Consider the following 22309-nt stretch of genomic DNA (forward strand, 5'->3'; position numbering starts at 1 on the left):
AAGTCAGAAGTCTGAAATCAAGGTGTTGGCAGTTCCGGGGGAGAACCTGTTCTTCGCCTCACCCAGCTTCCGGTGGCCACCAACATCCCTTGATTTCTACCACACCACTCTTCCCTCTGCCTCCCTGGTCACGTTAATGCTTCCTCTGCTCTGTGCAGTCCCCACCCTTGTGTCACTAAGGACGTGTGCCACTGGATTTAGGACATGTGCCACCCTAAAGATGATCTTATTTCAAAATTCTTAACTGCATTTCCTCTGCAAAGACCCTTTTCCAAGTAAGGTAATATTCACTGGTTTAGGAGATTAAGACAGACATACCATTTGGAGGTCACCATTCAAATCACTAAAGGATGATGACAGTAGATGAAATCAAAGGATAATGGTTGGTGGTGGGGGACAGATGGAAGACTTATGTAGGAATCTTGTAGATCACTGTATAACTGACTTTAGTTGGAAGCAAACAGGAAGCCATAAGCAGAGACGTGACATGGATTCAAGATGTTTAATAGGCTCATTCTGGCTGTTATCATGTAGAACAGTCCAGTAGCATTCAATCCTTAGACTGATACTTCAAATCAAGAGTGTACCATATTAAGACTAGAATTGAAAAACAGAAGGAATAAAACTTGGCATATAGCAAGCCTTCACTGGCTAATTAAGGACACTCTGAAAATCCCCTACCGATCCCATCAGACATACCTGTTAAGTAATTGAATGCTCTTTTACCTAATCAACCTGTTTTGAAACAAAAGTAATATTTTCCCATAAATATTTCTTAACCATCTACTATACTCAAGATTCTGTTCCTAGGAATTAAGGCCATCAACAGATCACATACTACTATCTAACATGGTATTAACTGATAAATCACCTTTTTTAAAGATTTATGTTACCACTTTACTTGTGTAAACAGTGACTGAAGAATCTCAACTCTGGTTGGGGTGGGGTGGGCAAAGACGTGTTGTGCTCATATTCCTTGTTATTGCTCTTCTAATCATGCTACATAGAATCCCTTCCCAGACCCTTAGCAAGGTTTTGGCAGAATCTGTCACTCTGCACTCACTTTTCAGAATTAAAAGTATCTGTCCAGTCTCAGATTAAGGACAGGCTTGAGCGGCAACCTTGACTACTTTGAGCTGTCTTCCAACTTTTTCCCCATTCTGGGGCTGAGCTACTCTGATTTTAGAGGCAGCATGGTCTTAGGTAACTGGTTGTCAGCAGGTAAAAGGCTGGTATCCCGAGTCTAGCTCCAGTTCCATCTGGTGGGAGCTTTTGCAAATATATGGGTCTCAACATAGTTCAAAGCTGATTTTTTTTTTTTCTGGAAAGGTATTCAAGCTCTACTGTCACTTTATCTGCTTCTGAGGGTCCATTCAAAAAAAGACAGCATGTCTTTACAACACTGTCAGTGGTATATGACCCAGTCACATTTCTCGACAGGTCAGTGCCTCAGTTATGCCAATATCTACCTGAGCACCCTTGTGGCACATGCCCACTACTTTGGCATTCATGGTTCTGTGCAGGACCAAGGGACCTGCTGAATTGCTTATATGTTTCTTCCAAGGGCTCCAGACAACAGGAGTGTGGTAGAAAAGCTGTTTCCATCTTCTTCTCAGGAATATTACTCCTCAATCCCTTTTTTACCTTCTACTATAGGCCATTCCAAAAAGGCTCTTCCCATCCTTGCCCCATTCAGAAGCAAATGAGAGGCAGGCACTGGTCTGTGCTCATGTGTAATCCCAAACTCTATAGAGTAGATGGGAAGTTCTCCTAAGGAGCCTATCCTGTACCTGTACCACACTCCTATCCCATAGCAGTTGTCTCTATAGCCTGCAGGTTCCATAGCTCAGCATCCAGCCAGGGAACAAAATGGCAGCACCCTTTTGTTGAAATCATCCAGCTCGGGTCTTTGAGCTACATTCTGCTCATGACTTTCATGGGCAGTAAGAGTCATCTAGAGGGAGAAGAGTCCTCTGGAATTCTTCATTCCATCTGGCTGTATCTTTCCCCTCACTGATTCTCCTCTTACATAGTCTGGCAGCATGGAAGTGTGGCTCAACATGGTAGGTCTGGTTCTGCTGCTACCCCTTAGTAAAGTGAGTGTGGCTCTCTCTCATACATGAGTAGCTCTCCAGGAGGATTGTCAGCCTTTCTGTTTGGGCTCTAGTTGCTCATATTCTAGGACAATGTGAAAAGTCTCAGTGAATGTCTGTTCTATTCCTGAATTTCAATGACTTTACTGAAGATACAGCTCCATGAGAAAAAAGCTTCTAGGGGTCATTTGGTTTCCAAACAGAATAGAAAATACTAACTAGTATTCTACCCGTCTGCATGAGAAACACTCTAAAGATTTTAATGTAATTTCTGTTGATTTATTTTATCCTGACATATCTTATTTAACAAATTTTAAAGCAATCATCTTTGGTGAATGGAAAGGGATCGTGGTTTACTGTTAAAGTATTAGCACTCAACAGATAAGTCTTATTTCCTACAAATCTGTTGAACTGGAAATAAATCTTAAAGATGAAAAGATCTCTTGATAAGTACAGCCATTTCAAAAGCTATTAGAAAACAGAATAATTAGAGAGCCAGATGAGTTTTGCTCCTCCTGGACTCATTTTACCTAGGAGCAAAATACAGCTAGACAAGCTAGACCACCTGTCCTCCCACACCAGCACTGCAGAATTCACCAAGGTTAGTCCTATTCTTAAATGATAATGATGATTACACCTAAACAACAAAGCCACCAAAATGTCAGTGAGAAATACAAGTGGCAGAGAATACATTTACAACAACATAGCCATAGAAAGGAGGAGTAATAGGGAAGGTTTTAGACTCTGGGGAAAATAACTCCTTATAGCACCTAACCAATGATACAAAAAGGTTTTCTGCTCATGGGATGGCAGCTAGAGGGGGTGGAGAGAAGGACACAGTGAGGCTCAAGAGTCCCAGGTGAAGTCCTCACTTCCATCTAGTAGAACCACCATTGGCCTGAGACTCAACCTTCCCATTTCAACTGCTCATTGGTCAACAAGGACAAAACAAAGTAGCAACTCCAAAAATGCATTACTCATCATAATTTATTATTTAAGTTTAATTAATTTCCAAAATATTTTTAACAAAAGATATTATGAAGTTGTATATGTGTATATACGCTTTTCAGCCCTACTACAAATGCACACAGGAGAAATAGGACACTATCTCAGTCTCCTCCTGCTATAGGTTAAGCTTTACCCTAAATTGTTCTTAGAGAACTGCCAGGTCATGTAAGGAAGGTGGTCATTTGAAATAAAGAACTCTGTTTTCTCGTTTTGTTTTTAGAATAGTTTTTTTTAATGTTTACTTATTTTTAATGTTTTATTCATTTTTTTGAGACAGAGACAGAGACAGAGCATGAGCAGGGGAGGGGCAGAGAGAGTGGGAGACACAGAATCCAAAGCAGGCTCCAGGCTCTGAGCTGTCAGCACAGAGCTCGACATGGGACTCCAACTCACAATTTGTCAGATTGTGACATGAGCCCAAGTCAGATGCTTAACTGACTGAGCCACCCAGGTCCCCCTTATGTATTTATTTTTGAGGGATAGAGAGCACATAGGCAAATGAGGTAGGAGCAGAGACAGAGCGAAAGAGAGAATCAGAAGCAGGCGTGGCTCTGTCAATGCAGAGCCCAATGGGGCTCAGCCTCACAAACTGTGAGATCATAACCTGAGCCAAAATCGAGTTGGATGCTCAACGGACTGAGCTACCCAGATGCCCCTGAATTCTGTTGTTTTTAATTTATTGGTAAACCTGTGATTCTGCTGGACTCAATGGTATTGAAGAACAAATATCAGGTTTGAGTCAAAGGGTCTAACAGCAGCTTCCTCCTATCAGTCTTCATCTCTCTACAACCAGGGCTGTCACTGAGACATGGCCACTGGCAGGTCCATTCCTGTTATTAAACTCTCAAAACCCTTCTGTATGTACTATCCCCTGCATGTTGCTCCTTCCTCTTTGCCTCCTCCCCTGGGGCTCCCCAGACCTCTCCACAATACAGAAATTGACAGGTTGATGTTTGACACAGCAGAGAGTTTCCAAGAACTACGCTGACATTGGTCAGTGCCATGTGTCATACTAATTGTTTGCATATGAAAATAATGCCTCTGCCTAAGACATATCCACCCACATCCTGAGCCCCAACCGTGGCTACATCTAAGCCAAACCAAGACTCCTGAGGCACATTTAAAGCCTATAGGAGAAATCCCAGGAAATAATTTAGAACACAAAACTAGTTCCAAGATCTACTATTGTAGAGAGTTCCCAGGATAAGGCCCATTTAGAATTTGTGCCCAAGAGCTATTTGCAAATTTATAGTTATTTTTTCAGTCAATTAGTCTGAGAGAAGAAATGGAAGCTAAGTAAATAAATTAGATCATTAATTCGCAATAAATATAAATTATGCTAATTCTAAAAATTGAACATATATACAAACTACATATATAATAAATGAGGAATATACATAAGACTCTATTAGCAAAAGAAAGCCATCTTGACTTATTGTGTTGTGGAAAATCCATGTTTATTCCTTCAATAGATTTTAACAGTTTTGATATGTGTATGAAAATATAGGATAAACATTAACTGCCTACTGATGTTCCAACAAATCTATTTTCATTCCAAATGGAAATTAGAATATATTTTGCATTATTTAAGTTAATTACGTGACATTTCTTATGAATAATGATGTATTATTTCATTCATTACTTCTAATTATGTTCTGTTACAAGTGTGAGGCTGGCAACACCGTGGCCAGCCTTTCCCTGTTCCTCACAATCTGATGGCTTGCATAGGAAGCAGGTCAAAAACATGCCTGGAATATAATGAACAGAGTTCAGTAATTGTTAACCGTGATGATTTAAAATTACCTGGGGAAAGTTTCACATAGAAACAAATAGAAATGGGAAATGGCTTGTCCTGTTATAGGATATTCATTTTTGCAACTAATATGAGAAATATTCAAAGTGTTATTTTAATACCTATAATTACCATCCTACCATTTGCTACAGCTGGAAACAGAGCACCCCTCATACTGTCCTCCCCCGCCCCTCCCTGTGCTCACATACCAACAGAGTTCTATTTTATATCGACAGGCAGATTGTAAAGATATCTTTTTCTGGTGGTGAAAGTGATTCTATAGGCTTTGTGCAATTCTGAGAGAATGCAGCAACCTCCTAAAAGCTCTACTCAAAAAGCCAGTTGCATTTCCCTCCATTAATGCATAACCATGGTCAGACCTGCCCATTTCACCCCATTCACAGCAGGGCCTGAAGCTAGAAGGTAAATCCTATTATAAAGAAGAGGTCAAGGTGAAGGAAAATCACTCAGAAGAGGAGCCAAGTGAACCACAAGGCCACCATATGCATATCCTCATCAGCCAGCACTCAGCAAGGAGCCAGGGAGAGACCACTGACAGTAGGAAGAGGCCAGGATGAGGTCTAGAGACCAATCTGCACATGCTTTACATCCACCGCTTCATGGGTGAGTCACCTTGGTTTGAATGGGCCAGGACAAAGGATATAAAATCCACACATTGTTTTCCATCCGATTTCAAACGTTCCCTGCACACATACAAAGCATCTATTAATTCCTTCAGTATCAGGTGCCAACAATCCATCATTGTGTCTACAATAAAAACAAAGACACCAGTCTCAGCTCCAGGAACGAAAAATAAACCTGGGGGAGGCACAACTTGGCAAGGAGCATTCCTCTTTCTCCTCTGGTACCCAAGACAATTACTACCCACTGACCCTGCATGTAGCCTCAGAATCATCCTTAACACTGTGAGCTAATTACCAACCAAAGAAGTGGCATCTGAGATAAAATGCATGTGCTCTTTGTGCAGTAATTCTTCAGATGACCAGTCAAGATGGATGAGGGTCACACAAGGTTTGTCTTGCAATGAGGGTTGCCAAGATCATCTGTGGTTGGTTCTAGATGCTTGAAAAAAGAGATTAGTCAACACAGTGAATGATAAAAGCATCCAAGAGCTTCCTTTGTCCCTGCTGACCAATGCCATCAAAGACTCTTTCTAGCTACCAACCCAAAGGTAGGTAAACATTTATACGGGAACCTTTCCCACAGAAACAGAATTGTTCTAACTGAACAACCACTGCCACATGCAGAATTCTTGAACACAATAACCTGCAAAATAAAGAAAAATATGACTGTAAGAAAACCAACTTGTCCCACTGCAGCTCAGGACAAAGGACAGCAAGATTGCCCTTGAATGTCTCTCTAAGAGTACTTTAAGCTAGCTAATACAAGACAGGCATGCACAGGGTGGGGGTGGGGGGGTGGGAGGGGGGGAAAGACACACTGAGGGAAATTTTAAGAAAGAAAAACTATCTTTAGTAATAAGGATATTAAAATAGTGCCTGTGCTTATTTTATTTGCACAGGAAGGTTTAAAAAGAAACTCTTTTGAGAAATGAAAGATCATCAGATCGCTAATAACTGCAGTTTCCTGAACAATTAAAGAAATTCACAAGATTACAACCTACTCAGGAAATGACAAATATTTCTGATTTTTATGGAAGAACTAAAAGGGCACTTTTATCTATAGCATCCATTCCGTAAGAAGCACTGTTAAGTAATGAAGCTATTTTTATTATTTGTTCATTTGCTTCAGGAGAACTCAACACGGCAATAGTCTAAAAACAGACAACTTCCCATTGCTTGCTTGGAAAGGTAAAATCGTATATTAAAAGACATTTGCCAGAGTTTTCTTTTTTACCTATTAAACTTGGACCTTAGAGAACAATTTCCATTGTGCCCAACTTTTGTTTCTAACATTCAGCAGAAATATCTTTCAAGGGACATAGTCTAATTCTTCACAAATGCACTTTATAAAGCTATCCTCAATGCATCATCCAAACAGTGTCTGCACTTGATAACATTCCGTGTGCAATGCTCCTGTTTGGAAAAACCTGCTCTTTTTAAAAACTGATCCAATAAACTGTTGACAAATGATTTGTATAATAGAGTATGGCCAGCAAGCCAGGTTTATCTCTGTCATTACACACTGCATTCAACCCGTTCACAAACGTCGCCGTGTTCCCTTACATTAGGGCCCCTTCTGCCATTCTGAATAGCAATCCAAAGATCAATACGCAGTCTGCTGAAAACACCAGGACATAACAAATGAATAATTTTACTTACCATAAAAGCCCCAGTCTCTAAATGGATTCCACTAATACTCAAATTCATTTTTCATGCTCAAGATGGGAGGGAGATGTAGCACAATGCAAGGGAACGGGGTACGGAGAAGTATTAACCGTACTGGCTCAAATTTACTTAAGCCATGAACAATAGCCGGACTGCACTGAGGTCCATGAATAAAATGTTCACTACAGAATTCTTAAGATGCAATCTCCAAAATGATTCTGTTCTCTCACCAAGACACTCTGAAAAGCATTTTCCAGGAACAAGAAATTAATGGATTAAAGACATTCTGACATTTCCTTCTTGAGTGTTGCACCACAGAGGCCAAAGCCTGTTCAATCAGCTTTAAACACTGTTTGCGACAAGCAGAAGTATTTGCTTTCGGTGGGGACAAGGAGGGATTCGAGTGGGTCTTTTGAGAATGAAGCCAATAGTCTTGCTTCAAAAGTTTACCTTTGGCCCCTGATCTAACAGTTCTTTTCCTCTTCTGAAAGGTATGAAAAAGTCAGTGAGCAAAGTCCTAAGAAAAAAAGGTTTGGGGAGAGGGAGCAAAATGTTAGAGAGGACACAAGTTCAAAGATGACATTTACAAGTCTCATGAATGGCACATTCCCCAAAGGCCACCTGAATACTCTTTAAAAAGAAAATCATCATGGGGCGCCTGGGTGGCGCAGTCGGTTAAGCGTCCGACTTCAGCCAGGTCACGATCTCCCGGTCCGTGAGTTCGAGCCCTGCATCAGGCTCTGGGCTGATGGCTCAGAGCCTGGAGCCTGTTTCCGATTCTGTGTCTCCCTCTCTCTCTGCCCCTCCCCCGTTCATGCTCTGTCTCTCTCTGTCCCAAAAAAAATAAATAAATGTTGAAAAAAAAATTTTTAAAAAGAAAATCATCATAAATACAAAATAATAATTTCCCATTTATGTAAAGATGCCAATATACTGCCCTTAAAATACAGACTTGTCCATTGAAAACTAACAGGCAAAAAAAAAATCTTTTTCCATTGGCCATCAATTCATTCACCACTTTTAGACTTAACTGTACCCTTGTAACACAGACATGTAAACAAGATTCCAACTGACAAAGCAGGAGGGGAAAGTTGGAAAAAATATAGCTTTAATAGGATACTAAAAGATCTGGAATAAAATGGGAACAAGATTTGGCTGGTGCTTGGGCATACTGAAAAGGCAGGATTTCCATGGACCCTTGTTGTCCCGCTCCATCAATCGAAATGATCCATATGCTCCTGATGATTACAGCTTCACTTAAAATTCAGGCAGGATAGTACTTTGGATGCTGAGGAAAAAGACGTGTAAGAGCTCCTGCCCCACCCCTTTCCAGGAACGAAGGACTCTGCACAGAGACAAACAAGAATGCACATAGTTCTGACACGAGGCAGACTGGGTAAGTGTTTGGCCCAATGCCTGGAACAGAGCAGGAGCTCTGTAATAAACTGCTGCATGAATCGACATGCAAATAAGGAGTCAAGGGTCACAGAGAGGACCACACATTTACTTCCTGAGAGGGCAAGGCGGGTATCAGAACATTTTAGTTGAAACAAAAAAGGATGGGTAGGATCTCATCTCGAAGAGAAAGGCAGGGTAAAGGTGGCCAGGGGTGGGGAACATGGTGAAAGGAAATACAACACCTGTTTAGGAAATAGTTGTAAAGGGGGAAGGTTGAGTCAAGATAGTGAAAATCTTTTAGGGGCACCTGGGTGACTCAGTCGGTTAAGTGTCCGACTTCAGCTCAGGTCATGATCTCGCAGTTTGTGAGTTCGAGCCCCGTGGCGGGTTCCATGCTGACAGCTCAGAGCCTGGAGCCTGCTTCGGGTTCTGTGTGTTTCTCTCTCTCTCTCTCTCTCTCTCTCTCTCTGCCCCTTGACCAACTCATGCTCTCTCTCTCAGAAATAAATAAACATTAAAAATGAAAAAAAAGAATAGTGAAAATCTTTGAAGATTATGCTAAAGAGTTTGGACTTTCTCCTTAAAAAAAAAAAAAAACATTCATTATATTCACTAGTAGTTTGCAAGGGACTAGGAAGGAGAAAGATAGAATTGGGAGCCATGGTCTGAATGATGTGTGGGCTGGAGAGAAGTCCAGGAGCAGAGAGGGTTCAAGATGCTGTACGACTTAGGACACCCACACCAAGGGGCTCACCTAGGGCAGACAGAACAGAGCACTGGGGGAAGATTAAAGCCCGCTGCAGACATCTCACCATTTATTTTATGAAATGTGAGTGGGCAGAGCTATCCACAGCTTCAATTCCCAAATCACAAGACAAAAGAATATCGCTTTCTGCAGGCGAATGAGTAATGTATTAAGATTCTTCTCACCGTTGTCACCTAGCCGAGTTTACAAAGGTAAAGTAAAAAAATAAAAAAAAAATCACAAAATCATCATATAAAAAGGATTGTCTGAATACATTATCTACTGGTCCTGAGACCCCTTTCAACCCTGCAGATATGAAATGCCTCACTCAATATACAGATTATAAAAATGTCCTGGTTCTGTTATCCTCAGAAAGGGTCGGCTCCTTCTTGCTACCTTCCAAGCAAACTGAGGTTTGCTCACTTTAATGCGACGTCCCTCGTGTCCCTGGCATTTACTCAAAGATAGGAGAACTGACCAGGACCCATTTCCAAAACAGCAGCTCCAGTGCCATCTGGAAAAAGACTAGTCATCATTTACTAACGGCTCACTATTCAGCTTGTGCATTTTCCTAGAGGCAGACACCTCAACTGAAGTACAAGCATGTCTATGACCTATATCTTGCATCACACCTGACAAAATTTGTTAGAAAGACCATGAAAATCAAGTTTTCTGCCATCAAGATATGAGTTAAAAAAAATTACAAAGCTAAATTCATTCTATTATTAACCATTAAAAAAGCAGTACAACTCTGCAACCTTCCAGGGCAAGGTATTAAAATTTGTTCATCTAAAATCACATTTTCATCCCAGGTCCCCTCTTTGATAGAAGATAAAAGTCAATTAAAGCTGGCACTCAAAGAGATATGGCATTTCAACCATATTCTTTTGACACCAGAATGCTCAACCATTAAAAAAAAAATCCACAGAGGAAAAAGACAACCACAAACTTGCAGCAGAATCAAACGAAAAAATAAAATGCTTCTGTCATTTTAAGAACTTCAAAGTCTCTTAGAAGAACTCCATATAAAATTGACATACAGCTTGAAAATTTTTCTTTTTTTATAGGACTTTCCTGAACCATTCCAGCTTTTGTTTTTACTTCAGTAGACAAGAAATAATATTTTTAAATATTTACCATTTATAATTTAGACTATTTTTATAAATTTAAAGGTAAATATCAAGAAGTAATTTGTATTAGTAGTTTATTGCTGTTATCATTAGTTTTATAAATGTACATAATTTATTTAGTCAAAATTAAATTCAAGGAATCCGGGTGTCTACCATAAAATCACAATTCTCTTTTGGTGCTTTTTTTCTTATTTGTGTTTTTTTTCAATGTTACATCAGGTATATGGCCCAGAAAGGAGATTATTCCTGAAGTTCTCACACACTTTGAAAATTCCCATAGGGGAAAAAAATTATATATATATATATATATATATATATATATATATATGTATATATGTGTGTGTGTGTGTATATATATATACATACATATATATATATATATATACACACATACATACATATACACACACACACAATTTTAATTTACTCTGGAAAAAAAATCTTGAGATACTTATAGATTCAAAATTACAGAGACATTTATTTCAAAGTAAAATCATGTCTTAGTGTGGAAAATGTTTATTATCTTAAAATGTGAAATTTTATACTTTATTGCCCTCTGCATAGTAAATTAAATTAGAGGGAAAGAGAAAAAAATAACTCTAAAGCATCAGTACAAAAGTCATTTGCACACAGTCACGAGTGACACTCTAAGCAAACACAAAAATAACTCCAGAACATTTCACCAATTCCTGCTGCTCCCGCTGCAAAGAATAAAGCTTCCAATGAAGTCAGCAGCAGGAAAGACAACAAGTCAATGGTCAGAGAGAAATAAAACTCTACCACCAATGATACTGGATGACCATCCAGAAGCTGGGATGCTCTCCAAGAAAAAAAAAAATGCTATTTCAGATCCTAAAATGAAAATGACTATTTTGTTAGGTATATTGAGGTATATGAATTTGCTAGAATGATCCCTAAAAGGTAAAGACACCAAGTCAATCACAAATCCTTAGGTAATACCTTATTTCCACATCACAAAAGTGCCAGCCAATCTCTATCTTACTATTAAGATTTGCTACTGATAACTGAAAACAAAGTACCCATGATATTCACTAGGCCCACTTTAGAAGCACCTATTTATTTACACAGCTACTATAGTGAAAAGGTCAAGTAAAAATTCACCTCCAAAGCCACGGTTGCTAAGCAACTCTTTTCAGAAAGTTCTGCAACATTGATCAAGCATATTACTGGTGCCACCAACTGGATTCGGAATAAATGCAACATCTTACCTGGTTTCTCCAAAGGGGGAGGAAGGCAGAGCCCTTTTCTTTTTCAGACCGACATTGGAAGCCAATGCTGCAATCCTCTGGTCTGTTAAGTTCAGAGGCATTTTATTTTTCCTCTCTTAAAACCAAACCAAACAAAACAAAAAGGATACGTCCTGGTACCACAGGTTTCCTGTTCACAAGAGCAAAGGACAGTTCTGTTTTGAGAAAAACCACAGAGGGCTTGATGAGGTGTTGGCCAAATCTGAATGACATTTCCTCACGGTTGAAACCTGAAAGAGAAGATGATTTAGGAAATGAGAATTTGTAAAATTCAGATGAGAAACTCAGACTATATACAACTCTAAAAAAAGCAAATTCCAATACTACAGATTGTTAGTTGCAAAGTAGAAATCACTGAAGCTGTTCCCCATTTAAGTCCACTAAGATGGATTCTTGGCAAATCCTCCTAAAATACTCTCCTCTCCTTGCCCAGTGTTGCCTTGATTGTTTTTAAGCAGAAGCTTGCACAAGGACAACGAAACAGTCTTCTTAAATCCCTCTGTAATTCAAGTAGTCACCTTAACCCAAAGTTACTAGGTTCCACCTGTCAGGTTATTTTTATCCATTCATTTCATCATTTTTGCTAAGCTGAAATTTTTAATTGTTAAGCATGGACTATAAACCATTTAATTCCTAAATGCTTTTCTCAAATGGTTTCATCTTTATTTATGTAAAAGCAATTTAGAAAAGGTACAAACACCGTTTGACCTTGCCTATAACTACCAAAACATGAGCACTTCCAAAGAACTATTCTAGTAAAAATTCCAAAATTGAAGGGAAAATTTTTGAGAAAAAAGAAATAGCAAATAACTACCAAAACATGAGCACTTCCAAAGAACTATTCTAGTAAAAATTCCAAAATTGAAGGGAAAAATTTTGAGAAAAAAGAAATAACAGACTTCAAGAGGAGAACAATTCCTGGTTAATGCAGGTTGTGAAATATTTCATATTCTCTTTTGGGGGGGGAGTCATGGGAGTGGAATATGACTGAATCAGTATGCGGTGCTTAGCATTTGGGTACCAAGTAAGGGTTTCCCATCATTCCTATGCTTATGCATGGCAATATTACTTCCTGAGTAACTAAGACCCTCCTTGGAAAACCACTCATTTTCCAATTCAGAAACTAGCCTCCTATAAATCTGTGAGAATAGATCAATCCATGGGAAACCAGAAGATTACAAAACAGACAATGTCAGTAAATGGTTGACTATTTTACAAAGCATACCAACAAATGTACAACTGTTTAATGATCCTCATGTTCTCAAAGACTCAAAAGATACAGAGGGCCATGCAAATGTCATCTACTATCATCTAGAAGTGCCCACATGGCAAGAACCTAACACATGTCAGGGACTAAGACATAAAATAGAAGGTTTGCCTCAAAGATACAATACTGGTTTTCAGAACATTTACAACTAGCTAATAAAAATGACAGGCCAATGAGGATATTGAAAACCAATGTACCCAGTGGTTCTTAAGGTGTGTTTCCTGGACCAGTAACACCAGCATCACCTGGGAACTACTTAGAAATGTAAATTCTGGGGCGCCTGGGTGGCGCAGTTGGTTAAGCGTCCGACTTCAGCCAGGTCACGATCTTGCAGTCCGTGAGTTTGAGCCCCGCGTCAGGCTCTGGGCTGATGGCTCAGAGCCTGGAGCCTGTTTCCGATTCTGTGTCTCCCTCTCTCTCTGCCCCTCCCCCGTTCATGCTCTGTCTCTCTCTGTCCCAAAAATAAATAAACGTTGAAAAAAAAATTTGAAAGAAATGTAAATTCTGAATTCCTACTCTGGACCTACCAAAGCAGAAACTATGGGAAAGGGCCAAGCAATCTATGCTTGAGTAAGCTGCCCAAAGGATTGAGAACCATGATCAAACCCAACTATTCTCCCAATCCTTGGGTCCTTCCCTACAGAATCTTGGCCAACTAACTGGCTAGACTATGCATAAATATACCCAGTGATGGGAAGTTCACTATTCATTGCTTCTAAGACAATCAATTCCAGCCATTACATAGTTGCCCTTCCTCCAAGTCTATTTGTTTGTCATGAATTCATGCCTTGGAGAGGATGAAATACGTATCGTGCAAGTGGCAGTGCTTCAGATGTTTAGAGTTAACCTTTTTTCATTTCCCCCACAATTTTTTAAATAAACATGGCATTTCATTTCAGTCATTCTGCAAACAGCATTGATTCAATTCCACTACAGCTCTTGGTGTGTCTTATGATTATTATTAACCTTACTTGGTTTTTGCTGGGGGTGGGGGGAAGGTTGCCTGCCCAGCATCTACTTTCTGTATTTCTGTCCATACCATCCTGATTTTTCTTTGGGTAATACCCCCCCACCACCACCATATTCTGTTTGTGGGGCTATTCCCACTGCCTGACTCTGGGGACAGGAAAGTGATTCAGGCATCCTTAGGCTTCTGTCACATGGTTGGTTCAAAAGCAGACACAGGACAAAACATGAGCCTCTGAAAAAAAAGTAGATCCACAAGAAGATTACTGCTGATGCTAAAGGGAAGAACTTTCTTTCTGCTGAGTTGCCAATCTGCTCACATGAACCAAAACAACTAAAAGTTACACTAAAAAGAGTCCACCTGACATCCAGAGAGGTGGGCAGAGCCAAGATAGAGAGACCCATACCTGGTGACATTGTTTGAGAAGCTGGATCTAACAATGCTGTTAGGACTAATGTGCCCAGAATTTGTTTCCTCTAAAGGATGATTGTACAGAATTGACTTCAGCACAGGCTCTAGTTGATAAGCCCCTACTTAGAGTCCATGAAAAACTCTTCATTTGGTTTTCATTTTTCTCATCATTTCTCCTTCATCCTCTATGCCCAGTTCCATTCTTTCAACCACAGAGCTTCACTTTTTCATGATTAATGTATTGTTTATAATCTTAATTGCATTTTTATAAATATTGCCATGTCAAAAATACATAGGGCTCCTGCATGTTTTTTTTTTAATTTGTATATAAATCATATCATGCTTTAAATGTCACTCTGCCTTTTTTTTTTCCCCTCAACACTGTTTTAGAGACTCATTCATGGTGCTCTAGGTACGCGTAATTCATTCCTTCCCAATGCCTATTCCCTCTCACTGGATTACATTGTAGTTTTCCCTCTAGTGCCAAAGGACTAGCTTATCTCCAATCTTGAACCACAAATATCACAGATGACCACCCTTACATAGATTTCCCTGGGTATCTAGGCTAGAGTCCCATTATTTGGTTTTAATATTTAGATTTTCTAAAATAGAAGCACCAGTCTGCATTCCCAGCATCAGTATGTTTAGTCTTCTATTTACTCACATTCTTGCCGGCACTTGAGAGTATCTGATTAGGTAGCTTTTACTGGTATGATAGACAAAATGGAATCCTTTACTTTTGTCTCTAGTGTAGTATGTATAAGTACATATTTCTCCTTCTTGAATTACCAATTCATACTTTGCCCTTTTGTAGTGGTTTCCTCCCTTCTATTTTCTGATTTTTCAGAGCCCCCTGTATATTTAAATATGGATCTTGGCCTATTAAACATGACAATTATATTCTCACCATCTGTTAGTTTTCCTATCATATGATACATTAAATAGGAAGCATTCATTTTGATGTATGGATCAATTTTCTTTTTATGGTTGTGCCCTGTGAATCTTATGTAACAAACCTGTCTCCACTATAAGGTTACCAAAATAATATCTTAAATTTTTGTCTATCAGCTTTATAGTTTTAACAGGTATTTCATCTACTTGAAACTTTGCTTCTGGTATAAAATATGAAAATGGTTTAATTTTTTCCTTTTGTGAAACAGTTTCCTAACACCAATTGCTGGGAATGATTACACCAAATTCCCTTATGTGTAAAGGGAGGAGTCTGTACTTAAGATATTGTGATTCTATGCCAAATGCTGAAGAACAGGGATGCCAAATTTTTTCTCTAAAGGGCCAGATTCAGCCGGCCACACAGTCTGTTCTAACCACTCATCCCTGTTATGGCAGAATAAAAGCAGCCAAAGACAATACATAGTAAATGGATGTGGATGTGTCCAAATAAAACTTTATTCATAAGAACAGGTGGCAGCCTGGACTAGGCTTGTGGGCTGTAATTTGCCAACTTCTGTTGTATAATGTTAATGCCTTGTAAGAAAAAAAAATCCTTATCTTTATTCTCCCATATAAATTATAGATTCAGGTCTGCCCCATGAAAAGAAATTATTCCTGAGATGTTGATTGGAATTACACTGAATTTAAATTTTAATGGAGGAAGTGCTACACCTTCATAATATTCAATCAATCCATTTATGAATGCTGCTTTTACGTTCTATAATACCATAATAAAACTCTTGTAATAGGGTTTTAAATTTCCCTTATATGTTTTATGAATTCTTTCTTAGATTTATTCCTAGATAGCTTTTAGTTTATGTCACTATTATAAATGATATCTTATCATCATCATAGTTTATAATTGGTTATTCCCAATACAGAGGAAAGCTATTGATTTTTATATGTTGCCCTTCCAAGCTGGCAACCTAGCTGAACCCTTGGATTGCTACTAATAGTTTCTGCTGATTCTTTTTGGTTTCCTATATAAATGATTTTCCTTAGAAATAATGACAATTACCTCTCTCACTTCAATCTTTCTGCTTTTGTGTTTTTTTTTTTGTTTTTTTTTTATCTTGCTGCACTGGTGTGGTATCTGGTAATGTGTTGAAAGGTAAAGCAATGAGTTTAAACCTTTGAGTATAAATCCACTAGGAATGATGTCTGCCATACTTTTTTAGTACAAAGACTTTATCAGGCTAAAAAAAAATCTCTATTTTAAGTTGGCTAAGGGCTGATTCTTTAAAAGAGAAAAAACTTAGTTTTAACAATTTTTATCCCTTTGTCATTGATCACACAACTTCTTATTCTTTGTCATTAATGTGATAAATTACAGTAACACTTTTAAATGCTAAAACATCCTTTCACCTTTTAAAAAATTACACTTAGTCAAATTATTTTTTAATACACTGCTGGATTTGAATCTTAGTGTTTTATCATGTCCTAAGTTAGCCAATACTTTTTAACCTCGTTTTTGTCTAAAAAAGAAATCCAACTTATAGGTTGGCTTTTCTCTGTTCAATAAGAAGTTTTATAAACAAGGATTTTCTGTTCCTTGAGACTTAAATAGAACTACTTGTCAAACTGTCTAGGCCTATTTTTATATTACAGGGAAGATTGTCTTGATAAGCATTACAATTTATTTAATGCTTACTGATTATGGGGTTTCTTGCATCTTTTTAGGATAAATTTAGCCTAAATCATTTTTTTCACCTAAATTAATCTTTATTGGTAAAAACTCACATTCTCTTTAACATATTGAAACTGCAATCCGTATTTACCTTACTTATTTTGTACCTATTCATAACATATATATTTTTATCGGTCATCCTGGGATTTATATCTTACCTATTAAGCTTCAAAGAACCTTTTCTTTCCGTTCTTTGCTTTTATTAATTTTCTCTATTACTGCTTATTTTCTGCTCTTATGTTTGTTTCCCCTGTTTTTTTTTTTTTGTTTCCCTTTCCTTATTTCTTCAGATTTACCATGTCACAGTCACTCTAATTACTTGAGCCAAACATTGAGCTTGCGGGGATCCCCTTATCATTAGACTGTGTCCTTTTAAATGTACTTTATAAATAATACAGCATTTAGTTTCCATCCATGGAACAACCTACCTTGATTAGTTTAACCTCATGCATTTATGCCAATTATTCTTTGAGCTTATTTGGAACATCCTATTTCACTTTTGTTTTCATCTTCTTCTTGCTTCACTTTATTTTCCTTCCTACCTTCCACTGACTAGGTCAATTTTTTTCCCGTGGATATGAAAATTATACATCCTATTTCATTCAGTAGAGGCTATTCTTTAATTTTTTAATTTATTTTTTTAGTATAATTTATTGTCAAGTTGGCTAACATACAGTGTGTGCAGTGTGCTCTTGGTTTCGGGGATAGATTCCCAGGATTCATCGCTTACATACAACACCCAGTGTTCATCCCAACGAGCGCCCTCCTCAATGCCCATCACTCATTTCCCCCTCTACCCTGCCCCTCCCCATCAACCTTCAGTTTGTTCTCTGTATTTAAGAGTCTCTTATGGTTTGCCTCCCTGTTTCAAATTATTTTTCCCCTTCTCTTCCCCCCATCTTCTAGTAAGTTTCTCAAGTTCCACATATGAGGAAAACATAGGATATCTGTCTTTCTCTTATTTATTTCACCTAGCATAATGCCCTCCAGTTACAGCCACATTGCTGCAAATGGCATGATTCTATTCTTTCTCATTGCCAAGTAGTATTCCATTATGTATATAGACCACATCTTTATCCATTCATCAGTTGATGGACATTTGGGCTCTTCCCATGCTTTGGCTATTGTTGAAAGTGCTGCTGTAAACATTGGGGTACAAGTGTCAATAGAGGCTATTCTTATTATAGTCTAAACTAATGCTCAATTTCCCATTATAAATGCAGATCAATCTCTAAGTCCCATGGCATATTCTTACCCCCTTAGGTCTCTTTCAGATAGCTTCCCCATCCTTCTCAAGTCCACCTTCTGAGGCATTGAAATAATATAGCATTGTAATTTCATATAGTTACTGATATGCTGGAGCTTTATTTGTACCCTCAGAGATCTCATCTGAAAACAGTGGCTGATGGTGTAAGTAAAGCGCATCTATGTCACAAGAAATATTACCAAAAGTGGTACTATTTACCTCTTTACCCAAATCTAATTCAGCTTCTTCTTTAATTGTGGTAAAATTCTGCCCATTTGTGCTGTTAAAAGACATGCTTCCTCAAGTTTTAATTTCAGTAGAAAAGGAACACTCCAGCAACTATAAGAGGAACACAAGTAGAGAAATGGCTAAGAGCCAATACTGTGTGATGGGAAGATTCCTGCATCTCTAGAATCTCAAACTGTCTGCAAGGCTGAGATAAATATTAAATACTCTCCTCTCACATGAAGATGACCAAAAGCAATTGTATTTTAAGCGAAAGTAAAATTGCTGATTTTTTTTTTAATCAAACAAGAAGACTGGATGTACCAATCTTCTGTTGAATTCCTGGAGAAAATCATCTCCCAGGATCTCGGTTTCTTAATAAATATGGAGATGACAGCTACTGGCATCCAGAAAACCAAGCACTGAGTTAAGGACCTCAGCCCAATGTTTAGGCCCTTAGACTTATTAGCAGCCTCAGCTAAGACAGAAATAGAAGGCTGACTCCAGCAACAGTGACTGAGACCTGCATTTGCCTGTTTATAAATAATAGCATGTTAATGAAAACCCCAGGTCTTATATTTTTAGCCAATTCTTTAACTTATATTCCTTAATAATAACATCTGTTATCTTGAACTAAAGATATGTGCCTTCAATGTGTTAAATCAGTCTCTATTTTCCATCATTTCTGCTGTGGAAGTTATTCGTACCTTCTCTTAACCTCTCTACTTCCTGCAACCTGTCTCTGCCTATCTCCTAGAATTCACAGCAGCCAGTAGCATCACGTTATTTTTAGAACTCTGTCTTCAAAACATAGTACAGAGAAAGGAAGTAACGAAAAGGTCTCTATTGACTATTCACATTTAATTTTGTGACTCAGTGGATTTGATCAGTCATTTTCTGATAGGGCTAGATAGGCAGCCTAATTTGCAGTGAAATAAGGTTCAATGGGCACAAAAGCAAAAGCTCTAAAATGTTAAATTTCCCAACCATTAACAATGGGAGATGACAACAGCTCACTTCAGGGTAGATCAGGTTTCTTCCTGGTTTGCTTTCCAATGTGATGTTAACGTCCAACTGAAATAACTACCGTATGCTTTTAACCTTGTCCCCCAAAAGAAAAATCAATACTAGAATTTGAGGCAGAAAAGGCCCACAGAGATCACTTAGATCCAGTTCCCTCATTTTAGAGACATTGAATAAGGGGGGAAGTCAAGTGGCTTACTCAAATTCACTGTGAACCTCACAAGATCTCCTTTAAAGGATATTATTCAGACAAGACACCTTTAAGGACTTCCCAAACTTGGGAATCTAGGACTCCAGAGACCCCGCTTTCAGAACCCCTAAACCAAAGGTACTGTCACAATAAGGGAATCCTTTGGTGCCAAAACCACACGGCAGTATCCTTGTAAGTCAGTCATCTGGTGATTCGGAATACATGCCTATGTCCATTATTTTCCATTATTTTATCAAATGGAGAACACAAAATATAAACTCCCTTTGAGAATGTGAGGACTCTTCAAAACCCAACAACCCAAGTTTGAGAAACTCAGGACTTTAGCAAAGGCACCTACCGGACCATGTTAGTGAGGATGCAAAATCTTAACCAACAGACTACCAGGACCTCGTTTCATGATTACTTTCTCTTTTCCCAAAGCAAATGATTTCTTTGGAACAAATATTAAGTCTTCACATTTTGCCAAGCACTGCAAGAGGTGTCTACTCAAAATGTGGTCTGAGGACCAACAAGGTCAGTATCACCTGAGAGATGTTAGAAATGCAGATAGCCGGGGCGCCTGGGTGGCGCAGTCGGTTAAGCATCCGACTTCAGCCAGGTCACGATCTCGCGGTCCAGGAGTTCGAGCCCCGCGTCAGGCTCTGGGCTGATGGCTCAGAGCATGGAGCCTGTTTCCGATTCTGTGTCTCCCTCTCTCTCTGCCCCTCCCCCGTTCATGCTCTGTCTCTCTCTGTCCCAAAAATAAATAAACGTTGAAAAAAAAAATTAGAAATGCAGATAGCAAAGCTCTCCCCCACCCAAACCCACTGCATCATTCTGTAGTTATACAAGATTCCAAGCGGTGTTGTCCATGCATCAAAGGTTGAGAAGGACTTTCCTAGAGCACTTGTTCCAATTAAAATCATTTCGGGAGCTTTTCTAAAAACAGTAGATTCTTAAGCTCCTCCCCAGCCCAACCCCAGCAGAACCCCTGGGATAATGAAGTTAAGAACACAGCTCTAGGATAAGTCCATGAAGTGGGGATAACAACAGTCCCTTGTTTTCAAGGACACATGGAAAGCATTTAGCAAGTATTTTATAAAGCTAGTCATCATACCATTGTTGGTATTGTATGCTGTCAAACAGTCATGCCACATTTCATTCAACAAGTAATTGTTAACTGCCAGCTAACACATAATATTGCCAAGTTGCTTAGAAAACCGCTTTCCTATATCCAGTACAGAATTGTCAAACTAAAATGCAAGTAAAACCATGTATTTGGCACTGCACTACCATTAGGTGACTGCTATTTTCTCCATATTAGAGGCAGAGCAGAGTTGGTGAAAAAGTAGCACCTGATTAAATAGAAATAACAGCTAATACCATACTCAGTATTTTCATTCCAGCCGATTTCTACATAAACACTTATTTAATTCTCCTGACAATGCTATGTGAAATGTGTTCCGTACATCAATGTTTGTGTATCTCTTTGAGCTCAGTTCCTAGATGTGAGAATCACTGTGTTCAAAGGATAATGAATCTTCAAAGCTATTGACACATACTGCTAACTATCTCTCACAAAAGGCTTATAAAAATTTACATTCAAAGTAATATAGGCAAAAGGCCTATTTCCCCTTAACTTTGTCAGCATTGGGTGTTCTTCAATTCTCCAGATCTTTAATAAAAATGTGTTATTCCTCAGGAATATAATGTAGGAGGAAACGACTAACTATCCCAGCTAAAACAGTCTGTGATGAATAGTGTGCCATGACAAGAGAAGTCTCCCAGGGACCCAAGAAGCCAGACACGATGAAAAAGAAACACTGTCTTTTTGGTTAAAAGAATGAAAAAGTTAGATTTTACCTTGAAAAATAAAAGTGTCATTCCATTATGGATGGGAGTGATAAGATTTACTTTTTTTTTTTAATTTTCATAATGTTTATTTTTGAGAGAGTGAGAGAGAGAGCACAAGCAGGGGGGCAGAGAGAGAGAGAGAGGGAGACAAAGAATCCAAAGCAGGCCCCAGGCTCTGATCCGTCAGCACAGAGCCCAATGTGGGGCTCAAACACACGAACCTTGTGATCACGACCTGAGCCAAAGTTGGACACCCAACCGACTGAGTCACCCAGGCGCCCCACTAAGATTTTCTTTTAAAATGATTTTCTCTTCACTGGGTGTTGTATGGAAACCAATTTGATGATAAATTTCAAAAATAAAAATAAAAAATAAAATAAATAAAATAATTTTCTCTTTTTATATCCTGATAAGACTTTGCAAATGGCAGGAATCTAGACCAACCCTAGAACGCATGGCCAAGTCTCTGAGAGTCATCAGAAGAAACCACATTGCAAATAAGTCCAGATACTTCTACCAAGTGGTAAATATGTTTTGATTCCAATTCACTTTATTTAAAAACTGGGGACTCAAAGGTTAGCCAACCAAAAATGTAAATGAACTCGAAAAGCTGCTGGCTAACGAATTCTAAGAGCACAGGAAAAATGACCTGTGATCACACTGAGAAACAGCATATTTTCAGCTGGCCAGGCTCTCAAACATGTTTTACTGGGGACTTGGAAAACAATCAAGGCACATAAATGGA

The 22309-nt window shown here is 38.6% G+C and overlaps 1 protein-coding gene across 4 annotated transcripts in view; it reads right to left on the bottom strand.

The window, feature by feature from the left end:
* Window positions 1–22309, bottom strand: part of FHIT (fragile histidine triad diadenosine triphosphatase) — a 1417053-nt gene that overhangs the window by 769839 nt on the left and 624905 nt on the right. For all 4 annotated transcript variants that reach the window (XM_047097252.1, XM_047097254.1, XM_047097253.1 and 1 more), the window contains one exon: window positions 11854–11973. In XM_047097252.1, coding sequence (XP_046953208.1) covers window positions 11854–11956 — 103 coding nt within the window. In that variant the 5' untranslated portion in view covers window positions 11957–11973. The remainder of the gene's footprint in view (window positions 1–11853; window positions 11974–22309) is intronic.

The sequence above is a fragment of the Lynx rufus genome, unplaced genomic scaffold (assembly GCF_022079265.1).
Source record: "Lynx rufus isolate CCGP_SWC_20201006 ecotype Redwood Valley unplaced genomic scaffold, mLynRuf1.p SCAF_4, whole genome shotgun sequence".
Lineage (NCBI taxonomy): Eukaryota > Metazoa > Chordata > Mammalia > Carnivora > Felidae > Lynx > Lynx rufus.